The 19,897-nt window shown below is 33.1% G+C and overlaps 1 protein-coding gene across 1 annotated transcript in view; it reads right to left on the bottom strand.

Moving 5' to 3' along the window:
- The window catches only part of Wdr7 (WD repeat domain 7), a 322,806-nt gene that overhangs the window by 161,602 nt on the left and 141,307 nt on the right, over window positions 1–19,897 (bottom strand). Inside the window, 1 exon segment of the mRNA XM_047526338.1 lies at window positions 13,285–13,398. Within this exon segment, the coding sequence (XP_047382294.1) occupies window positions 13,285–13,398 (114 nt within the window).

Below are 19,897 nucleotides of genomic sequence, written 5' to 3'. Positions count from 1 at the left end.
ACTCCATCACCTATTACTTGTTATCCTTTCATTGTTTTTTTCATTTTCAATGTGAAAATAACTTAAAGTTTTGTTGTTAGGTTAAATAATGTAATATATACTTAAGATATGTAGTATGGTACTTGGCACATAGTAAACACTCAATAAATGTTATCTGTGCTTACCATTAAAAAAAGAAGAAGTTCAAATGATGGCCAATAATAACTGAAATTTTCTTTTGTCTCAGTTTTACTAGTAATAAGGGAAATGCAAATCACATGGAAAACTGCAGTCACTGTGGGAAACAGTGTGACAATTCCTGAAAAAATTCAAACAAAGGATTACCAAACACTCCAATACTTCCAATCCTAGGTATATACCTAAAGGAACTGAGCAAGAACCTGAATGGATGTTTGTATACCAATATCCAGAGTGGTTTTATTCACAGGAGCCAAAAGGCAGAAGGAACCCAAGTGCCTATAGATAAAATAATGGATAAACAAAATATGGTATATGCATACAAAGGAATATTATTCAGCCTTAAAAAACAAGGAAATTTTGACACAAGCTACAATATGGGTAAACCATGAAGACACTACACTAAGTGAAATAACCCAGACATTTATTTGATTCCGCTTATATAAAAATTATCTATGTTAGCTAAATTCAGAGACAGAAAGTAGAATGGTGACTGTCATTCTAGCTTCAGTGCATGAGAATCTGTGTCTACCTTAAAATATAGTCTGTGCCTGTTTTCTAATTTGAGTACATGTAGCAAAATTAAAATCAATGTCAAGTAATTTAAGCAGTAAGTACTTTTTTTAAAGTTTATGCTATAGGGACAATTTTGGTATTCCCATGGCTGGGTTCCCCAGGATTGAAATTAAATAATATAGACAAATTGAAAGTAGGTTAATTTAGTCATTAAAGTTCTTATATTCATATTCTCTCAGCGGATATCCAAAAACATTGGAAAACTATATGTAACTTCCTCACGCTATTTAATCATTCAATAATGGCAGGTCTGATTTGGTACAGTTAATCGATTATATTCAGGTAGACTGCAAAGAAACTAGACTTAAACTTCTCTGAGCTATGTACCCCTGTTTTACCATAAAAAGTATAAGAACTTAAATAAGAATGAAGAAAATACTTTCAAATATAAAGAAATAAAAGGCAAGGAAAATAAAGCTATAATGATGTAAAAAGTTTAGTACATACGCCTATGCTGACTGCTTGTTTTCTTCAGAATTAATTCGTATAAACCCATCATCATAAAATAGGGGTTTAAAAAATACTTATTTTGTACATAATGTGGTTAGATAACAATGTTTATTTCAGAATTTTGTCTGAATAGAAATTTACTGTTTTCTTTACATATATATATAGCCATCACACTCATAGGATAATAGTATGCTAGCTCTTAAATTCCTACCCTTTTTAAAAACAAATCAAATTTTTCACTTTAAAATGGTTAAGTTCGTGTTGTGTGAATTTCATCTCAATAAAAAATTCTTCAATATCTGAACTAATTTTCAAGCTATTTTTCCACTTATTCTTCCCTGGGCTTTTACTTAGTTCACTAATAAAGATTTGATAAAGTGGCATTTTAATGAACTAATCGAAATTAGAGGTTACAAAACTTGTTTAAAATTTTATAATAGCAAATTATTAAACAGATTCAGCTTGTGACATTTTTACTTAAATTTGCTGGTGATTACAGCTGATGAGAAACATTAATAAATCCAATAACATTTTTCTACACGGCTATTTTGAAATGTCAGCCATTGCTAATCAATAGACTTCTTTTCTGACTGGTCACAATAGCTCACAAAATGGTCACAATGACTAATTTTGAGATCTCTTTACAGGTCATACCCATAAAAAGCTTGATCCAAATAGTTATTAGTTCTGTGTGTTCATGCTTCTTCACCAAAGAAGTCAATTACATTAATGGCAACAGTACCATTTGTTTTTCAAAAGCAAACGATTGGAATGTGATCTTCTTTTAGATTAACACTCTCAAATTAAATTGCATCTTAACTGCACTGACATCTGTCATTCAAACAGATGTCAACTCATAAACCTGACAAAGAACAAATTGTTTATGTAAATTTGTTGTGTGACAGATGTTTATCAGTCACAGCTCTAAGAAGTCACCTTTGAGTATAAGATACTTAGAGGATTTCTTTTTCTGTTGTTAAACTTTCATGATTCAGAAAAGGATGCAATAAAAATTAAAATCCTTTTTAAATTTCAGTAAAAATAGTCTCACTAAAAATACTACATTATTTTAATTTGAAATTATATGTTGATAAAAAATTCTAATTGACAAACAGGCTAACCCGTTCTCTTAGAAGTTTTAGTTGAAATGCATGTTTCAAAAAATGAAAACTGTTACAAAGCATCAATGATCTAAAATACAATGTTTCTTTCTGTTTACACCATTTTCTTTTACTGATAATTTTATGGAAAAGAGATGAAGAGAGATATAAGAAAGAATGAATATTTTCATATTTAGCATTTGAAAGGGTTAAGTTTGTTTCAGATTTCAAAAGAGTACATACATATGTGGTTGTTTTTTATACAAGAGCTGTTGCTGGATATGGTGGATAGTTTTTCAAGGAATAATTAAACGCAAATTAAAAGCTTCTTTGATCTCCAATATGACTGGCTGGTGAGGGAATCACATACCAAAATGTATGCTGACAGAATCTGCCTTAACCCTCTAAAATGAGGCCCAGCAGGAGCCCTGTCCAGGGACTGACTCATGGGGGCCCCCGCATTGTCCCCAACAGTGGGCTACAGGCTAGTAGGTTGGGAGTGGCAGATGGTTTCATTTGTTGTATATTTTCACTCTTCACCAAAATTTAGGTGGATCCCAGCCACAAGTGAGAGGAAAGTACTCTTACTGCACCTGCCACTTTTACTTCAAAAAGAATGAACTCCAGTTCCCTGAGATCACAGAAAAATCTGTGAGATTTGACCTTATAGTTTTATAGTCTTATAACTTTCAGTTTTAAGACTTATAGTTTTATAGTCTTATAACTTTCACTATAAAACTACTTTGTATATGACTGTAATCAGGCTTCTAAATAGTCTTTACATTTTCTTCTTTTTTAAAAAAATTAAAATTAAACTCATAAAGCTTAAAGAAAGCATCTCATATTTGAAGAAAATCATTCTCAGAAAAGTATAATTTACATTTACATATATGCAAGGTTCATGAATTGTACACAATTAATGCAAGTATCTAAACGTCAAGAATCAAAATACTAATACCTGAGTTCTTACTTTTTATTCCAAACCAAGTTTTTTTAGTGTGATATTTAAAAATAATATATGAATAATCTGTGTGTGAATGTGTGTGTATATGTGTGCATGTTGCTGGGGACTGAACCCAGAGTCTCGTGCTTGCTAAGCAAGTGCTCTTCTACTGAAGTACATCCCCAACTCTTTTCATTTTTACTTTCTAGAGAAAAGGTCTCAATAAATTCCTCAGGCTGCTCTTGAACTTGGCGATCCTCTTGCCTCCGCCTCCAGAGTTGGTGGGATTATTAAGGCATCTGTCACCACGCCTGGGACGTGAATGGTCTTATGCCTACTTATTTTGCCATGCCTTTCTGTCAACTTTAAAAACCATAGTAACCCAAGGAGTAAGTTTTAAATCAAGATTTACATATTCATATAAATACACCATTGATAAATATTTGCCACAAAAACTACAGCAGATGCAGCAGCAATGTTGGATTTTACATACTGTGAAGATATGCATAATATCCAAATACTAGGAGCAGGTACTTCCATCTGCTCTATCAAATGACAATCCAAGCAATAACTTTCCAGATGATCCCCAAATCCTTAGGATGATTACTGTTATTGGCTGTTAATTTGAAAATTACATATTTCCACTGTAACTCAAAGCATTTCAAGAAGGATTTAAGAACCTCTTTGTATGCATATAGTTCAAGCACAATCCCACAAATGTAAAACCCACTTTATCTTCAACCTATCAATGTCCATAAACACAATTTATTCTGATTTCAGTGAAGCATCTAAAGAACTCTCTTGGAGTATTATTGTGAGCAAGTTGTTGGAAGTTGAGGTGGGAATACTGCAAATGGCATGTTTGGATTGAATTTTAAAAACACACTTAGAGAGTAATGTCAAGACTGTAGAATAGGTGGAGTAGCTCTCTAATCCCATGTGGGGCCTGGTCGGCAATTCACTAGTTAACATGGACAACATGAAAGGCTTGTACACCATTTACAGAGGACATAAGGGTGGCAGGAATAGTTAATATAAAGGTCAGAAGAGGAAAGACTCCTAGCCTGAATGATGAGCTGAAACCAAGATACAAATCAAAAAGGACAAGTATCAAGTCCTCCTTCTTTAGAAGACTCGAAGTAACATAATTCATGTAAAATCTGACTGCTTAGACAATTGACAAGGAATGCCTTCTAAAGAAAACCAATTGAAATTTAGAATTACAGTATCCAGATAAAGAAAAGCAACAGTTCCATAATATCAGTTAGCTAGTGGTAGCGTGGTTGGTTCTGGATACCAAGCTCTAAGGAATACCACTGACAGGAGGTACTAATGAAGGAGGAAAGGGTCTAGAAACTGTCATAGGAAATGTTGTTTGAGGACAAAGAAAAGGCATGGAGGGAGATCTCACTCTCTCTAGTGGCTCCATACCTAGTAGGTGAACAAAATTAACCAAAGAAGTGGAGTTAAGTGCATCAGGCATGGAGCCAATACATTCCTTCAACATTTCACATCTTTTCGCTTTCTGTTTAATGGTAAACCCTGCTTTAAAGAAAAGTATAGGATGCAAACTCAGTGTCCCAATCCAACAAGCTGAACTGATAGTAGACCCTAATTCCTTGATGACACAGCCTCTCTGTCAGCTCTAGCAAGGTCACTCTTCTCACTCCCTCCACACAGAATTTAGTCAACCAACAGTTTTAGCTCAGAAGCTTTTCCCATGGCTTTCCACAAATGCAGGTGGACCTCTTTCCTAACTCCCACCCCTAACTAAGCCCCAGTGCTCTGAACTCTCTGAAGTCTTTTATGAGCCTATGCACATCATGTGTGCATGTGTGCAGATGTGTGGATACCGGGCCTTCATCTAAATTAAATTACCAACTTCTCAAGCAGAGGCTCACTTTATTAGATTCTCCATAGAGTGTGCTGACAGAAGATAAAAGGTGCTTATTAACCTTTGTGTGGAATAAAATGGAATACTTTTTATATTTTTTTTGGAGGGAGGGGTACCAGGGATTGAACTTAGGGGCACTTGACCAATGAGCCACATCCCCAGTCCTACTTTGTATTTGATTTAGAGACAAGGTCTGAGTTACTTAGTGCCCCGCTTTTGCTGAGGCTGGCTTTGAGCTTGTGATCCTCCTGTCTTAGCTTCCATAGCTAGCCACTGGGCTTACAGGTGTGTGCCACAGCACCCAGCTGTGCTTCATTTTTATGTGATACCACATTAAAAATATACTTAAAAAGAGCAAACAGAGAGATTCCCTGAATCCTGTTCAGATTCCTTCAATCCTTTTAAATTAGGATTATATCATTTTAATTCATTCATTTTTATTTAGGATATATAGTTGCAAAAAAAAAAAAATGAAAAAGATTTTCATTGATTATCATCCTGCCTATGAGTGAGGAGTTCTCCTCTTTCTAGAACATTGTATGAGAAAAAAGTACATTCAGGTTCATGATTATCTACACTTCAAATATTAAATATTACCTTTCATTTGGTATTAAAAATTTCAAATTAAAAGTCTTTGTGCTTGACAATTGATTTTCATCCAAGAAATCATGGGGGAAATTCAAAAACCCTAGTAAATTTAATTATCTTTTTATGTATTAAAAGAGACTATAAAGTACTGGGAAGAAGGACTCTTCAAAGCCTGACATCCACTTTAAAACCTGTTTTCCCCCTTTAACATGGTTTGCACAGTAAAAGTAATCATTCCCCAGTATGACATAAAGTCCGTGAGTTATGAGACATTGTTGTCATTACTTTTGTGAATTACAACTTTTGGTCATATGGGTTTGATATCAATTATAAGGGCAATTCATGTAATATACAGATACATAATAGTGTGCCACAATCTAATGCAATTCATTTTTATCTGTGAGGTATTATTATACAGCTCACAAAGACCAAACTTTAAGTTCATCCTGAAGGTTATTCACTCACAGGAAAAGCTTTTTATCCAAGTACAAATTTCTGGTTTGTTTTCTTCTTTCTTCTAAATTTAGCAAAAAGAAGTTATAATATTAAGTGTGGAAATCAAACCTTAATCCTTTTAACTCATTATTGTGTATGTGTTAATGTATTTATGTTTGTGGTTTTAAATAACCATAAAATAGAAATTCTAATTAAGCTCAAATATATGTAATTATTTTCATATACTGAATATATGTCTACCTATTAAGAAAACAGGAAGTCTTTTCTCCACATTTAAAATACTTCATGTATTATGTAAACTGAATTGAAATTAAAATATTCATTTCTATACTAAACAAAAAGAAAATGATATGCCATAATGAATATACCTGTTTCTTTTTTCTCTTGTGAGAATTTTTAAATATGGTTTCAACTAATTATTTTCACTTAAAAGCATAAGGTCTAGAGGCAAGCTGCCTAGGTTCAAATCCAGACTTCACCATTTCCTGTCTGTGATTGGACAGTGTCCTTCAGTCTTCACTACTATAAAACAGAAGTGATGATGAGGGCTAATCACAGGAGTTGTTGTGCATAGTCTGACACACATTCGGTAGTCAATTAGCACTAGTGAGTCTTCCTGATGGCTATTAAGTCCTTGATTTAAAAGTGTGTTCTTTTACGAGTTTGCTAAAATTGTATTATTATTTGTTTGCCCAACCCCTTCCAAAAGTATTGCATGCAACTAGCCTATATATACACATTTAAAAAATAAAGTGCTCTTATTGGAAAATATTGGTAAGAAAGATAAGGTGCTTAGGCCAATAGTTGATTAAAGTAATTTGTTAAAGCACCTCTGACATTTTAAGACGTTTAATTTGTTTAAATACATGAGTACTTTTTGGTCAAAATACATCAATATTAAGTAAATTCCTCACTTATAAAAGCCTAAAGATTGTTTAAGGAGAAACTGAACGTTTAAATGGTATTTAACAGCCACCTTTTGTCCTTGTTTGCTTCCTTCTTTTGCATTTTTTCTCAGTCAAGATTCCTCTGGTCAGGACTTTCAACAAATAAGCTTGAACACATGAAATCTGGGTGTGTAACTTATAGTTTTCAGTGGACAATAAGAAGCAAAGTTTTCTTAGTGTTACATAACTGATTATAGTCACTCACAGGAATACAATGTAATCCCATGTTCTCCTCTTCAGTGTTGTATGTTTAAATTTCAGTCTTCCTGGAAAAACTGCATTTTTTCCTAGAAAAAACCACTTCCCCACCTCTCTCTCCATACAAATCACCCTGCTTCTCCGGCAGTGGCCACCCCAAGCCCCACAGGGATCTCCTGTACAACACAGCACATCTCACCTGCACCCTCATGTCAGGATTTTGGCCAGAAAACACATTTGTTCCAGGTGTTTTTCCTATCTTTTCTCTTTTAAATTTGTTCCAGGTGTTTTTTTCCTACATTTAAATACTATGTATCACATCTTTTTCTTTTTTTCTTTTTTCCTTTTTTTTTTCTAATCTTGAAAACATACTGTTTTCCAAGGAAAAAAGATACACTTTAAAGTGAAATCAATAGTGACTACTAGTTTAGTAGCTCTATTCTGTTCTTAGATGTGTTCCAATTCTCACCTTTACGACATGGAGAAAGGGCTAAATGTAAATATGCCTGCATTCTGTCACTAATCTGTCACAAACACTTTTTGAGCCATTAAATGTCCATTAAGGCTGGGCACAATGGTGCATGACAGTAGCTCCAGGAACTTGGGAGGCTGAGGTAGGAGGATTACAAGTTCAAGGCCAGCCACAGCAACTTATCAAGACCCTGTCTCAAAAAATATAAAAAGGGCTAGAAGGTAGCTCAGTGGTAGAGCATCCCTGGGTTCAATTCCCAGTATCAATAAATCAATACCCATTAAGAAGAAGAGGGGTTGTTAATGAGATATATGCCATATAAACATAGGAATATACATTTATGTGTGTGTGTGTGTGTGTGTGTGTGTGTGTAAAAGTATATAAGAAATACTATTTGAAATGCAAGGAACATTATGGATTCACTAATGCAATCATTTAGTTAATAAACATTTATTGAGAAATGCCATGTACCAGGTACTGATCCAATGCTAGAAATACTGAGACAAAAATCACATGCCCACACATAACTCTCATAGGGCAAGTGAAATGACAACAGTTAACAATATTGGAGATATTATTATTGTGACGTAATATTCCACAATAGCAGGAGTGCATACAATGAACTGGGAAATCTTTCATAAGAGAGGTCCAGAAGGGTTTCATGAAGATGGTGACACTTGAATTGGATTTGAGGGGAACTCCTTAGAATTCTACCCCATGTGTGAAAAAGTTGAGACACACCAACCAGATAGAGGAGCACGTGCAAAGTATGAATCATGAAATGGCAAGGTACTTACACCAGGAAAACTAAGTATTGCTTAACAGCTGACGATGCTAGAGATGGGCAGCTGTCCTTGAAGGACCCTAGGACTCTCACTCAGGTGTTTGGATTTTTCGCTGTAGTCAGTGGCATGCCTGTTAGCTGCAGTTGATGAGGGTTACCTGTGATGAAATACCTACTAAAAGTCTCAGAGAAACGGAAGACATGAACTAGCCAAGGGCAAGAGAATGGAGGCAGGAAGATGGTTGTAGGAGAATATAAAACAATGCAAAGAAGAAAAAAAGTAGTCTGGACCTAGACCTTCTCTGTGGAAACAGAGAAGAGGAAAAACACTAGGAAATATTTAAGAGGAACAGTTTATAAGAACTCACATCAACTACATGCAGACATTACTGGAATGATGGGTGATAAATGATACCATTAGTGATGTATTTAATGCAAGTATAGATACGAAAGGAGATGAGTTTTAGGAAGGAACATGAACTCATTTTGAACTTCATATTTAAGTATCTACAGGACACTCAGACAAAAGGAGGATATATGAATCTAGTATTTAGAAGAGAAGCCTAGGTTGCAGATAGAGAATTGAAAATCATTAGCTGTACTTGAATCCAAAGAACGAGGAAAGTAAATCACCCAAAGAAGAAATATGGGAAAAGAAAATGACAGTTGCATATAGCAGCATATTTGCTATATTTTAAAATTCATGTCAGAAATTCTCAAATGCCACACTTAGAAGTATTGTATTTATCCTTATTACTATACAATTAAGGCAAAGCATTAAACATTAAATAAAGAAATATTTTAATTTATATTTTCTTCCTCTATATTTAAAACAATATAGAGAAAGAAAAATTATTTGGGATGAATACATGATGATTTTTTTGAAAGGAGTTAATTTAGAATAATGAATTTGGATTTTAAAAAATGAGATGATATCCAGCAAAGTAGTAAGTATAAAGGTAGACTGTGACATCATCACGTTTCAAAAGAAAATCTTAAAAAATTTAATGTGTTTAATTGACAATGCAAGAAAGTGTGGGATAATAAAGTTTGAAATCAGGTAGGACCCATGTTAAACCCCAGAGCTATTACTTGTTACGCATGTGGCCCTGGAAAAGTTCCCTGTGTGAGCTTGTTTCCTCATCTGCACGTCTAGAGAAATGTTAGCATCTACTTCAAAGTAATTTTGTAAAAGGTATAAATGTTTGATACAGAAGAAGCTGGCAATTCATATTACATTCAACTTCTCTTATCCTTTCCTTTTTCTTCTTTCCATAGATGGCTCATCTCCTAGCAGTCTGTATATTTACTTCTAATTATTTTTGTTCACCTCTCCCAACTGGAATATAAGCTCCATGAGGAAAAGTGTTGTTACCTATTTTGTTTCACGATGGATCCTAAACAGTGTCTGGCACTGATGTATTCAAAAAATATTTGTTGAATGACTGAATGGGTACTAAGATGACCACACACTTGGGAGAATAAAACACACACAGTAATACTACTTTTTACCGTTGCTAGATCTTTTCATGTTAAAACCTGCTACGCACATATTTACTTTTGACTTTCTTAAAGGGATACATGCAGGTTTGTGAATGAAATCCTTCTGAAATTATGTTTATCTTCAAATTATGGAAAGGCTGTTTTAATGTAACATTTGGAGGATGAGTTGCTTCATCCTCAATTAGACTGCCAATCTTGTACCATGAAGAAAGTTATACAATGGGAAATTAAGTCTGCTTTTATAAAATTAGATTATGATTAATTTACAATCTTACCTATGTATATCATCTTTAGAGATTTACTCCATTAATATAATTGTGTCCTATTAATATCATAATGTAAATAAGAACACAATTTTTATAAATATTGATTTTATATATATATAATATATAATATATATTATATATTTAAAGTTATTCTAAATATAAAAGTATACATACAAAAGCAAACACAGGTATAAAGTAATGTCTTTATAGCTTTGAATTTACAAATAATCTAGAAATAATACTATTGTTCACAGAAAATGTTAAAAAAGATTTGAATATACAGAGTTTTGCAAAATCTGAAGCAATTTCATTTAAAAATAAAATTAATTTGTTATGCATAGTGTACAATATGGAAATGTGGAATAGATTTTAATATTTTTCTACATAATAGTATTAAACCACCAAAATGGTTAAAACATCTGAGATATATAATTTAGAACATGTGGTTAAAGGAAAGAATTTGATGAGACTTAAGACGGAATGCTAAGTAAATCTGAGAGTGTGTTGACCAAGGTACTCTGGCATTACTTTGTAGAGTTGATCAATAGATATTAGCTTTAAAAAGAAAGATACAGAAAGAAGCTGCAGTGTATTTTTTAAATGACAGGGCGAAGGTTTAAAGTGTCTCAATCAAGACTCAATTTTTTCCTCCCAGTTTTTCCAACTGTTCTTTTCCAGTTAAGATTCTTCATTTCAAATAAATTTAATTAGTTCCAATTGATCATAGGCAACACTAACGTAGCTTTATCTATGCTTCTCCACTTTTACACAGCAAACACTAACAAAGATTGCTTGGCTGAGATGCCAGCATCCTAAGATAGCATTCAGACCTCATTCATTCTCAGTCAAAAGAAATGTTCCAGAAAGAACTGTTCTACCTTTAGCAAAAAGACTAGATTATATTTCACATTCCAATTAGTATTTTGGTCTGATTGCTTCCAAGAATCAAGTGCCAGATTACTGCTAGAATAAAATGAATATAGCTATACTTATTAACCTAAAAAAGTTTCTAAATAAGAAATTCATTCAAAATACATGATATAATTTCTAGTTATTTTACAAAGAGATATGCAGACAATTCCTTCACAGTAACTGAAAACAAATCAGCATTCTCGGGGGGCTGGCTAGACTGGGCAGCTTTCCTTTCATAGCACTCATGCTCTACACTGCCTGCCATCCCAGAATAAGATTATTGTGCTTGAGACAGGTTTTTCTCAATACATCTACCATATTTTTCATAATGCAATTTATATAGGATTCTAGTCAATAAAAAGAAATGGCTTTTTTCTAAAGCGTCACAAAAATCTACGCCACAGCTTAATCAAGTCACACAATCTAAGGGTAAGCCAATGACCCACTGACTGCAGCATGCTAGCTACTTTCACAGAGGCTAAGGAAACCTTTTTCAGTCATTTCAATTCTTTGGATACTGAACACTGATGATTTTGGTACCCCATGGCAGGAAGCGAATAAATCAACAGACAAAAGCCATTTGGTTAAACACATGTCTAACCAAATCTCTAACAGGTTAATATATAGTATGGGCAGCATGCACTCACTCCAATTAGGCTTGCATTTTTCAGCTTCTTGATTTTTGTAACAATAAAATAAGAAAACAGTAATGTGCTATACATGTCACCTCATGGATTTGGTAGTGTACAATTTAAAAATTCAGTGTACTGATTAGTAATGCTTACTTGACTACGCAAAAACTGAACTTTTATTCCAGAATATAGAGTTAATCTACTATTACAAAGGCAATTTTTTTATAATGACTTAAACAACTACGTTTTATAGAGTAGGTCATTAACATTATAGAAAATTAAGATATAATAACAAAATTTATCTAGAATAGCAGAAAAAAGCAATGAAAACAAGAACTAAAAATCATAGTTTAATAAAAATCTGCAAATTCAAACAGATTTCATTTAGTAGCTACTAAAACAAATCCCATAATTGGGAAACACTAAATGATTTCATAAAGGTTGGTGGTTCCTGAAATCATTTATACTAAAGTTGGATGATATTTGTCATCAATGAATCCATACATTAAAAAAAATTAATAAGTCATGAGTAATAACCACAAGTTTGCAGTAAAAAAAAATGGAAAAAAAGGTGGATGGAAGATTTTAAAGCTTTTTACTTACTGAACACAAGAATACATTAATACATGATGGTGGTTATTCAAATCAGATGATCCCCAACTTGCAATACTTGTAGCAATGGCATTAGCCAGATTTTAAATTTTAATCTTCACCTAAAGAAATTTAATATTCCTAATTCCAATAAAACTATTTATACACACTGTTTTTATCCTTTGTGCATTCAAAGAATCTGAACTAAATTAATAGAGAAACTTGGCAATTCAAATATATGTATATATCTTATGTATAAGTTTCCTAAAATTTACTTTGTGACTGGTTGCATGACAGGTAATATGGATAAGAATGTTCAATAGCCACATAGGATGAATAAATTTAAAAAACAGCATTTAATTCTATAAAGTTTCTATAAGTTTCCTTATAAAGCCTACATTGTATGTATTGCTATTACAACTTCAGTATTCTTGAATCTGCCTTATAATTGCAAAACTTTTCATAACCTAATGGGTGTGTATATTCCTCTACATGTTCCCAGGCTTTAGTAATGATCTAGTTTCTCAATTAAAAAGTCTCAAAAAATCAAGTGCACAGCTAGTAGGTTCATTGTTAAAGCAACAATGAGCAAACCTGGACCAAATAGACAGTTCCAATTCTTTTCACCTTAAGATCATAAAGAACATTAAAGAGTTTCACAAAACTAAATACACCATCAATATGAGTTTCCATCCTTTCCATAAAAATACTTAGTCCGATATGAATGATCTAGAAGGCATTTTGCACTACTGAATAAAGCTCCAACCAGATTATGTTAAAGATGCCCACCCTTACCAGTGGTGATGTCATCATCCACAAGGTCATGCTCTTCCTCTTGAACTTTGGCTTCTGACCCTGAGGCATCAGGAGCAGTGGTGATAGTCTGCATGGCTTCTGCTGTGACTCCAGCTAAAACAAATAGGAAAAACAAGGTTTCCATTTTAAAAATGAAAAGCAACTTTTAAAGCTTGAACTTAAATATAAAATATTTAAAGAAATACAATATATTCACCCAAATGGAAGAGACACAAATCAATAAATGAAACATTCACATGTGCTCTATTCATTTACATGTATGTGTACATGGGTGATACTACATTTACTTTTAACCAAGATCTGGGAGAAATAGAAACAGGATTATTAAGTAAATAACATGTCTACTTGATTCCTTTCATCAATGTTTTTGTTACAAAAGTATTTAACTGACTTAAACATAATTATGTAACAAAGAGAGAAAAACCTAGAAAGTGGACGATTTTTAAAATTTGCTCCTCTTTGACATTAGTTTGTTCATGAGACAGGAGTTAGGAAGGATGGTGACAAAAAAGGGACTCATTCCCTGTGTCTAAGAAAGAGACCTGGAACTCAACACCTCCAAAGAGTGTAACATTTCCCGCTATGAAGGAATTATAGATAAGGTCAGATGGCTATCGCACTGACAGAAACTAACTGAAAGGAGACAGGCAAAAGAGACCAGGGGCCAAAAGCTTCCATTCTATTAAGCATCTAAGAATTTGCCAGTATACACAAATGTCTTTGCCCTACATACCCATCTTTCTACTTTTGATGATATATTTTGAGTTCAATTTGCATCTCTCATATTATTTCTAATTGGCAATGGATGGTGGAACTATGACTATTCTCACATGATTATCAATAGGTATTACTCAATTATGGTATATAAAAAAAATTTCACCACTTGAAGTTTCTTTAGGAGTTGAACCTTCTAATCCATTTTTCTCAAAAGGTACTCTAATATTGGGCCACACAGGATCCATACAATATTTTAAAAACGAACCAGTAAATATTCAAGGGCTTCTTTTCTTCTAAGAAAAGAAAGGAAGACATCAAGAAAGGAAAAATCCTGGTCACTAACCACCATGAATGATCCAGAACTGGACCCACCACCAAGCAGTTCCAAGCCCTATGATTTAATATGGAGAATAAAACATCATTTTAGCATCTTTACTTGGTCAGAGGTGCTTCTATAAAAAAAAAAAAAAAAAAAAAAAATCAAACCAACCACACAAAAAGACCACTACTAAAGAAGGATCCCTGGTGAATGGAAAATGATAAAACCACCTTATGGAAGCATTTTTTCATTAGTACATTACAGTTGCACATAATTCCACAGTTTAGAGTGATATAAGTATAAATGCATATAGTATAATATGCTTCATTTCACTCCCCAGTACTACCTCTGCCCCCCACATCACCTTCCATTACTCTACTGGTCTTCCATTAATTTATTTTTCAATTGGTGCTTCATACAGTTACAAATAAAAGTGGAATTCATTGTGATATATTCATACATGCACATTAGCACAGTTTGGTCAATTTTATTCTGCAGTTGCCTTTCCCACCACACCCCCTCCCCTTCTATCCCCTTCCTCTTCTCTACTCTTCTCCTTACAGAAGCATTTTTATTGGTGGGTTCACAAGAAAAATTTTAACATGGAGATTTACTAGAAAAATAATAATAATAATAACTTTTTAATTAAAGATATCTACCAGAAGAATAGTCACAAAGAAAAGGCAGGAAGGTAAATATCACATTTCTATATAGAGGCATTGTTCAAATACAAAGTCAAAGATCATCTTTCCCATATAATTAAATCAAAACATAAATCTTTGAAATATTTTAGTCTCATTCTTTGCTAACATTTGATGATTTTGAAAATGATCAGAGAAACAGGAAAAAAAAGTATTAAGAACAGTTTGGATAGTAGCGATCTTTATTAATGGTACTTTCCTACAAACAGGATATTCAATGAAATAAAGGGAATTATTTTGTAAGATATTTACAAATGTTTACATTTATCTTATTTAATCAGAGAGATTAACACAACATAGTTAATAAAAGCAGAAACTAGGATTGAGATGCAGGTCTTCTGATGTAAGGGTTATAAAATCTAAAGAAAAAAAATTCCTACAGACAAAAATATAGTTGTAAATACTCATAACTAAATGTAAGTAAACAATTCACACATAAAAAGAGAACTGTACATAAGATAATGGTGCTGGCATTGGCTGAATTCTGGTGAGGACTTCCTTGGTAGATGGTGGACAGAATAACAATGGCAGGAGTAGATATAAGGAAAGGTCACATGGTGGAACAGAAAGCCAGAGCAAGAATGGGATTCCATAAGAACTATGTTCATTCCTTTCAAAGGCCACCAGTAACCTCCCATTAGGTCCCACCTTTCAACACTGCCATAAAAGAAACCAAACTTCCAATACATGAGCCTTTGGGGGAAAACTACCTCCTAACCACAGCATACATCTTATGTAAAAATTAACTCAAAATGAACCATGGACTTAAATGCAAAATACAAATCTACAAAGCCTTTAGGGAAAAAAAATCTAGGAACAAATTTTTAATATCTATGGTTAGATTTGTTACCAAAAAGAATCTGTAAAAGGAAAAAAATGGCAAAGTGGACTTCATCAAAATTAAAAATCTGTTGTGCAATGACCCTGCTAAGAGGATGAAAAGACAAGCTATAGACTGAGAAAAGATCCAGCAACCAGATATCCAACATGAAACTAGTCCCTAGACTATGTAAGAAACCCTCAAAACTTAACAGTAAGCAGTCCAGTAGCCCTTGAAATATTAAACATAAAGTTATTATGAATCAGCAATCCCACTGCTAGGGAATGAAAACTTACGTCCACACAAAAAAATTTGTACATCAATGATCACAGCAGCATTATTCACAAAAGCCAAAAGGTAAACAAAATCCAAATGATCATTAACTGATGAATAATTAACTGATATATACGGGCAATGGAATATTATGTCAATTTAAGGAAATGACCTCTTATATGTTATGATATAAACACTGAAAAGATTATGCTAAGTAAGAGAAGTTAGTTACAAAATATCACATTATATGATTCCATTTATAAGAAATGTCCAGAACAGTCAATTCCATTGATACAGAAAGTAGATTAGCAGTTTAACCTAGGACTGAGAGGGGTGCAAAGAGTAAGAAGTGGTGCCAATGAGTACTGGGATTCACTTGGAGGTGATGACCATGTTTTGAAATCGATTATGGTGATGACTATGCAAGTCTAAGCTAAAATAATTTTGAATTTTAAGGTGAATTCAATGAATTATATTTCAATACAGTTGTAAAAAGCTTTGATTTTCTAACATTTCAGTTAAACCTAGGCACCCGTGACACTTTTGTATACCCTCTGAATACTTTTTCCTGTCAGAAAGCTAAAGAGAAAATGAAGAAAAAGATTCACATAGAATATATATATATATATATATATATATATATATATATACACATACAATAAGAAAGCAAAATTCACCATAAGAAAGGCATTGTGTTTTAAAAAAATTTTGCCTGCATTCTTTTTTTTGGGGGGGAGGGGTTACTGGGGATTGAAACCAAGGAAGTTTAACTACTGAGCCACATCCCCACTTTTTTGTATTTTATTTAGAGACAGGGTCTTGCTTAGAGGCTTACTAAGTTACTGAGGCTGGCTTTGAACTTGAGTTCCTCCTGCCTCAGCCTCCTGAGCCACTGGGATTACAGATGTGTTTCACCATGCTCAGCTCTTAAATTATATTCTTGGTTTGGACCATATCTATAATCCATTCTGTTAACCTTCACAGTCACAATGTCTTTTGTCTTGTTACAAATCAATAAAAAGATATTTTGAGTTACTTAAAAATTATACATATTTCATGTTTTCAAGATACAATAAATGTCCAAACTCTTATCAGACTGGGCTATAGGATGGTAACCAACTACCTAAGCATGTTTTAAAATACAGTAAAGGTGAAAAATATTGAGAATGCTTTGGCTATTTTGGATCTTTGTTCTTCCAAATGAATTTTAGAACTGTTCTTCTAGTTTTGTGAAGAATGTCTTTGGTATTTTGATTGTAATTGAGTTGATCTGTATAACACTTTTGGTACTATGGCCATTTGACAATATTAATTATGTATATCCAAGAACATGGGAGTACTTTTCATCTTCTAAGGTCTGCTTCAACTTCTTTCTTCAATATTTATAGTTTTCATTGTAGAGATCTTTCACCTCCTTGGTTAGATTTATTCCCGAGTTTGTTCTATCTTTGTTTTTGAGGCTATTGTGAATGGAATAGTTTTTCGGACTTCTTTCTCAGAAGATTCATTATTGGAGTATATGAAAGTAATTGACTTATGTATGTTGATCTTGCATTCTGCTACTTTTTTGAATTTATCAGTTCTAGAAGTTGTCTGATGGAGTTTTTTGGGGCTTCTAGATATAGGATGTCATTAGCAAACAGAGATCATTTGACTTCTTCTTTTCCTATTTGTATTCCTTTAATTTCCTTTTCTTGCCTTATTGTTCTGAGTAGAGTTTCAAAAACTATGTTGAATAGGAGTGGTGAAAGTGGACATCCTTGTTTTGTTCCTGATTTTACAAAGAATGTTTTTAGTTTTCCTATATTCAGTATGATGTTGGCATTGTGTTTCTTCTGTATAGACTTTACAATGCCGAGGTAAGTTCCTTCTATTCCTAGTTACTCCAGTATTTACATGAGTGGGTGCTGGATTTTGCCTAGAGATGTTTTTGCAACTATTGAGATGATCATGTAATTCTTGTCTTTAACTTTGTTTACATGGTGAACTACATGTATTGATTTGTGTATGTCAAACTAACCTTGCATCTCTGGGATGAAACTCACTTGGTCATAGTGTACTATCTACTAAAGAATAAAATCAGCATATATAGTGATACAGGCACAGCAATTTTATAGCAGCTTAATTCACAATAACCAAGTCATGGAACCATTACAGGTACCTATAAACAAGTGAATAAATAAAGAAAATGTGGTATATATTCACAGTGGAACTTTATTCAGTTATATAAAATGAAATTATGGCATTTGCTGGTAAATGGATGGAACTGGAGAACACCATGCTAAGTGAAATAAGCCAGACTCAGGAAGTCAAGGGTTGAATGTTTTCTCTCATATGCAGAAGCTAGACCAAAATAAGTGGGGGGATAAGGGCAGGGGATGTCTCATAAACACAGAAGGGAGATCAGTGGAGTTAAGGAAGGGGATTACGGGAGAAGGAGGAGGAATGGGAACAGGAAGGAACAGTAGAATGAAATTGACCAAATTATGCTATGTACGTATGTGAATATACCACAGTGAACTTCACCTTTATGCACATCTAGAAAGCACAAATTTTAAAAACTGAAAATAAATACAAGGAAGACCAGTAGAGTAGAGGAAGGGGAACAGCAGGAGGGAGGAGAAGAGGGAAAGATGAAGTACTAGAAATTGAAGATGTAGCAAAGTATATTTTGTATATGTATGAAAATGCCAAAATGAACCCCAATATTATGTATAATTATAATGCACTAATAAAAGCATAAAAAAGAAAAAAATAAGTATTGAGAATGGACAGACCAAGTCAATACCTTTCAATTCTCAAATCAAAATGTCAGAACTCAATCAAAACAAATTTAACAGGTTGCTGTTAGAAAGTGATAGATACTTTTCATGTCAAACTTTTAGACCACACAGTTATGGTAAAAGACTATTTAAAAGCATTATTTAATGATTCTAAGTAATCATTATCTACAAAAGAAGATATTACATCTTTTAAAATTCCAAATGATAATTTGATTATATCTAATCACTACAGTATTTAGATACATGTTATTTAACTCTCTTACAATATACAGACATTATAGTAGATATTCTGTAAAAGGCAAAACTATAGAAGAGAAAGCCAGGGGCTTGGGGATATAATAAAAGGTTGACTATAAAGAGGTAGAGCAAGTTTTTCATAAGGATAAAGATGATCCATATTCTAATTGTGGGAGTGGGAACCCAACTGTTCACGTTTGTTCAAAGCTCACTACAAACTATAAATAAAAAATGGAGACTTATACTATATGTAAATTATACCTCAACAAACTTGCTTTTTCAGAAAGCTCCTTTAGAAGGTACTATATATACTGTCATGAAAGAGAACTGAAGATTATGCCAGAATACCATACTATTTTCAATAAAACAGTGATGAGAAAATTATCTTGCTTTCTTCCTGATATGAAAAGCCTAGGCTTTTCAAAGAATAAAAATGACTTTCTCACAATCCACTGTCAAAAAAGATGAAATATCCTGGGAAATACAGAAAAAGTATCTTTAGAAAACTCTTATGTAGAAATTTCTGTTTCTTGTTATTTTTAAACAAGATTCTATCAATTAATTATATGATTCTTTCCTATTTTCTTATGCACTTAATGTGAGTATTTTGTCAAATTACACTATTAAATCTAAGAAGACTTATTTTTTGAGTATCCCCAAACTATTTAGCAGTGATGACTAGCTCATAACTGCTCAACAAATGCAGCCTGAATAGTAGAGAATTAGAATACCTTTAATCCCA

This window comes from Sciurus carolinensis, chromosome 15 (genome assembly GCF_902686445.1).
Source record: "Sciurus carolinensis chromosome 15, mSciCar1.2, whole genome shotgun sequence".
Lineage (NCBI taxonomy): Eukaryota > Metazoa > Chordata > Mammalia > Rodentia > Sciuridae > Sciurus > Sciurus carolinensis.
The sequence above is the reverse complement of the archived record's forward strand: the minus strand, read 5'-3'. Positions and strand labels throughout refer to the sequence as shown.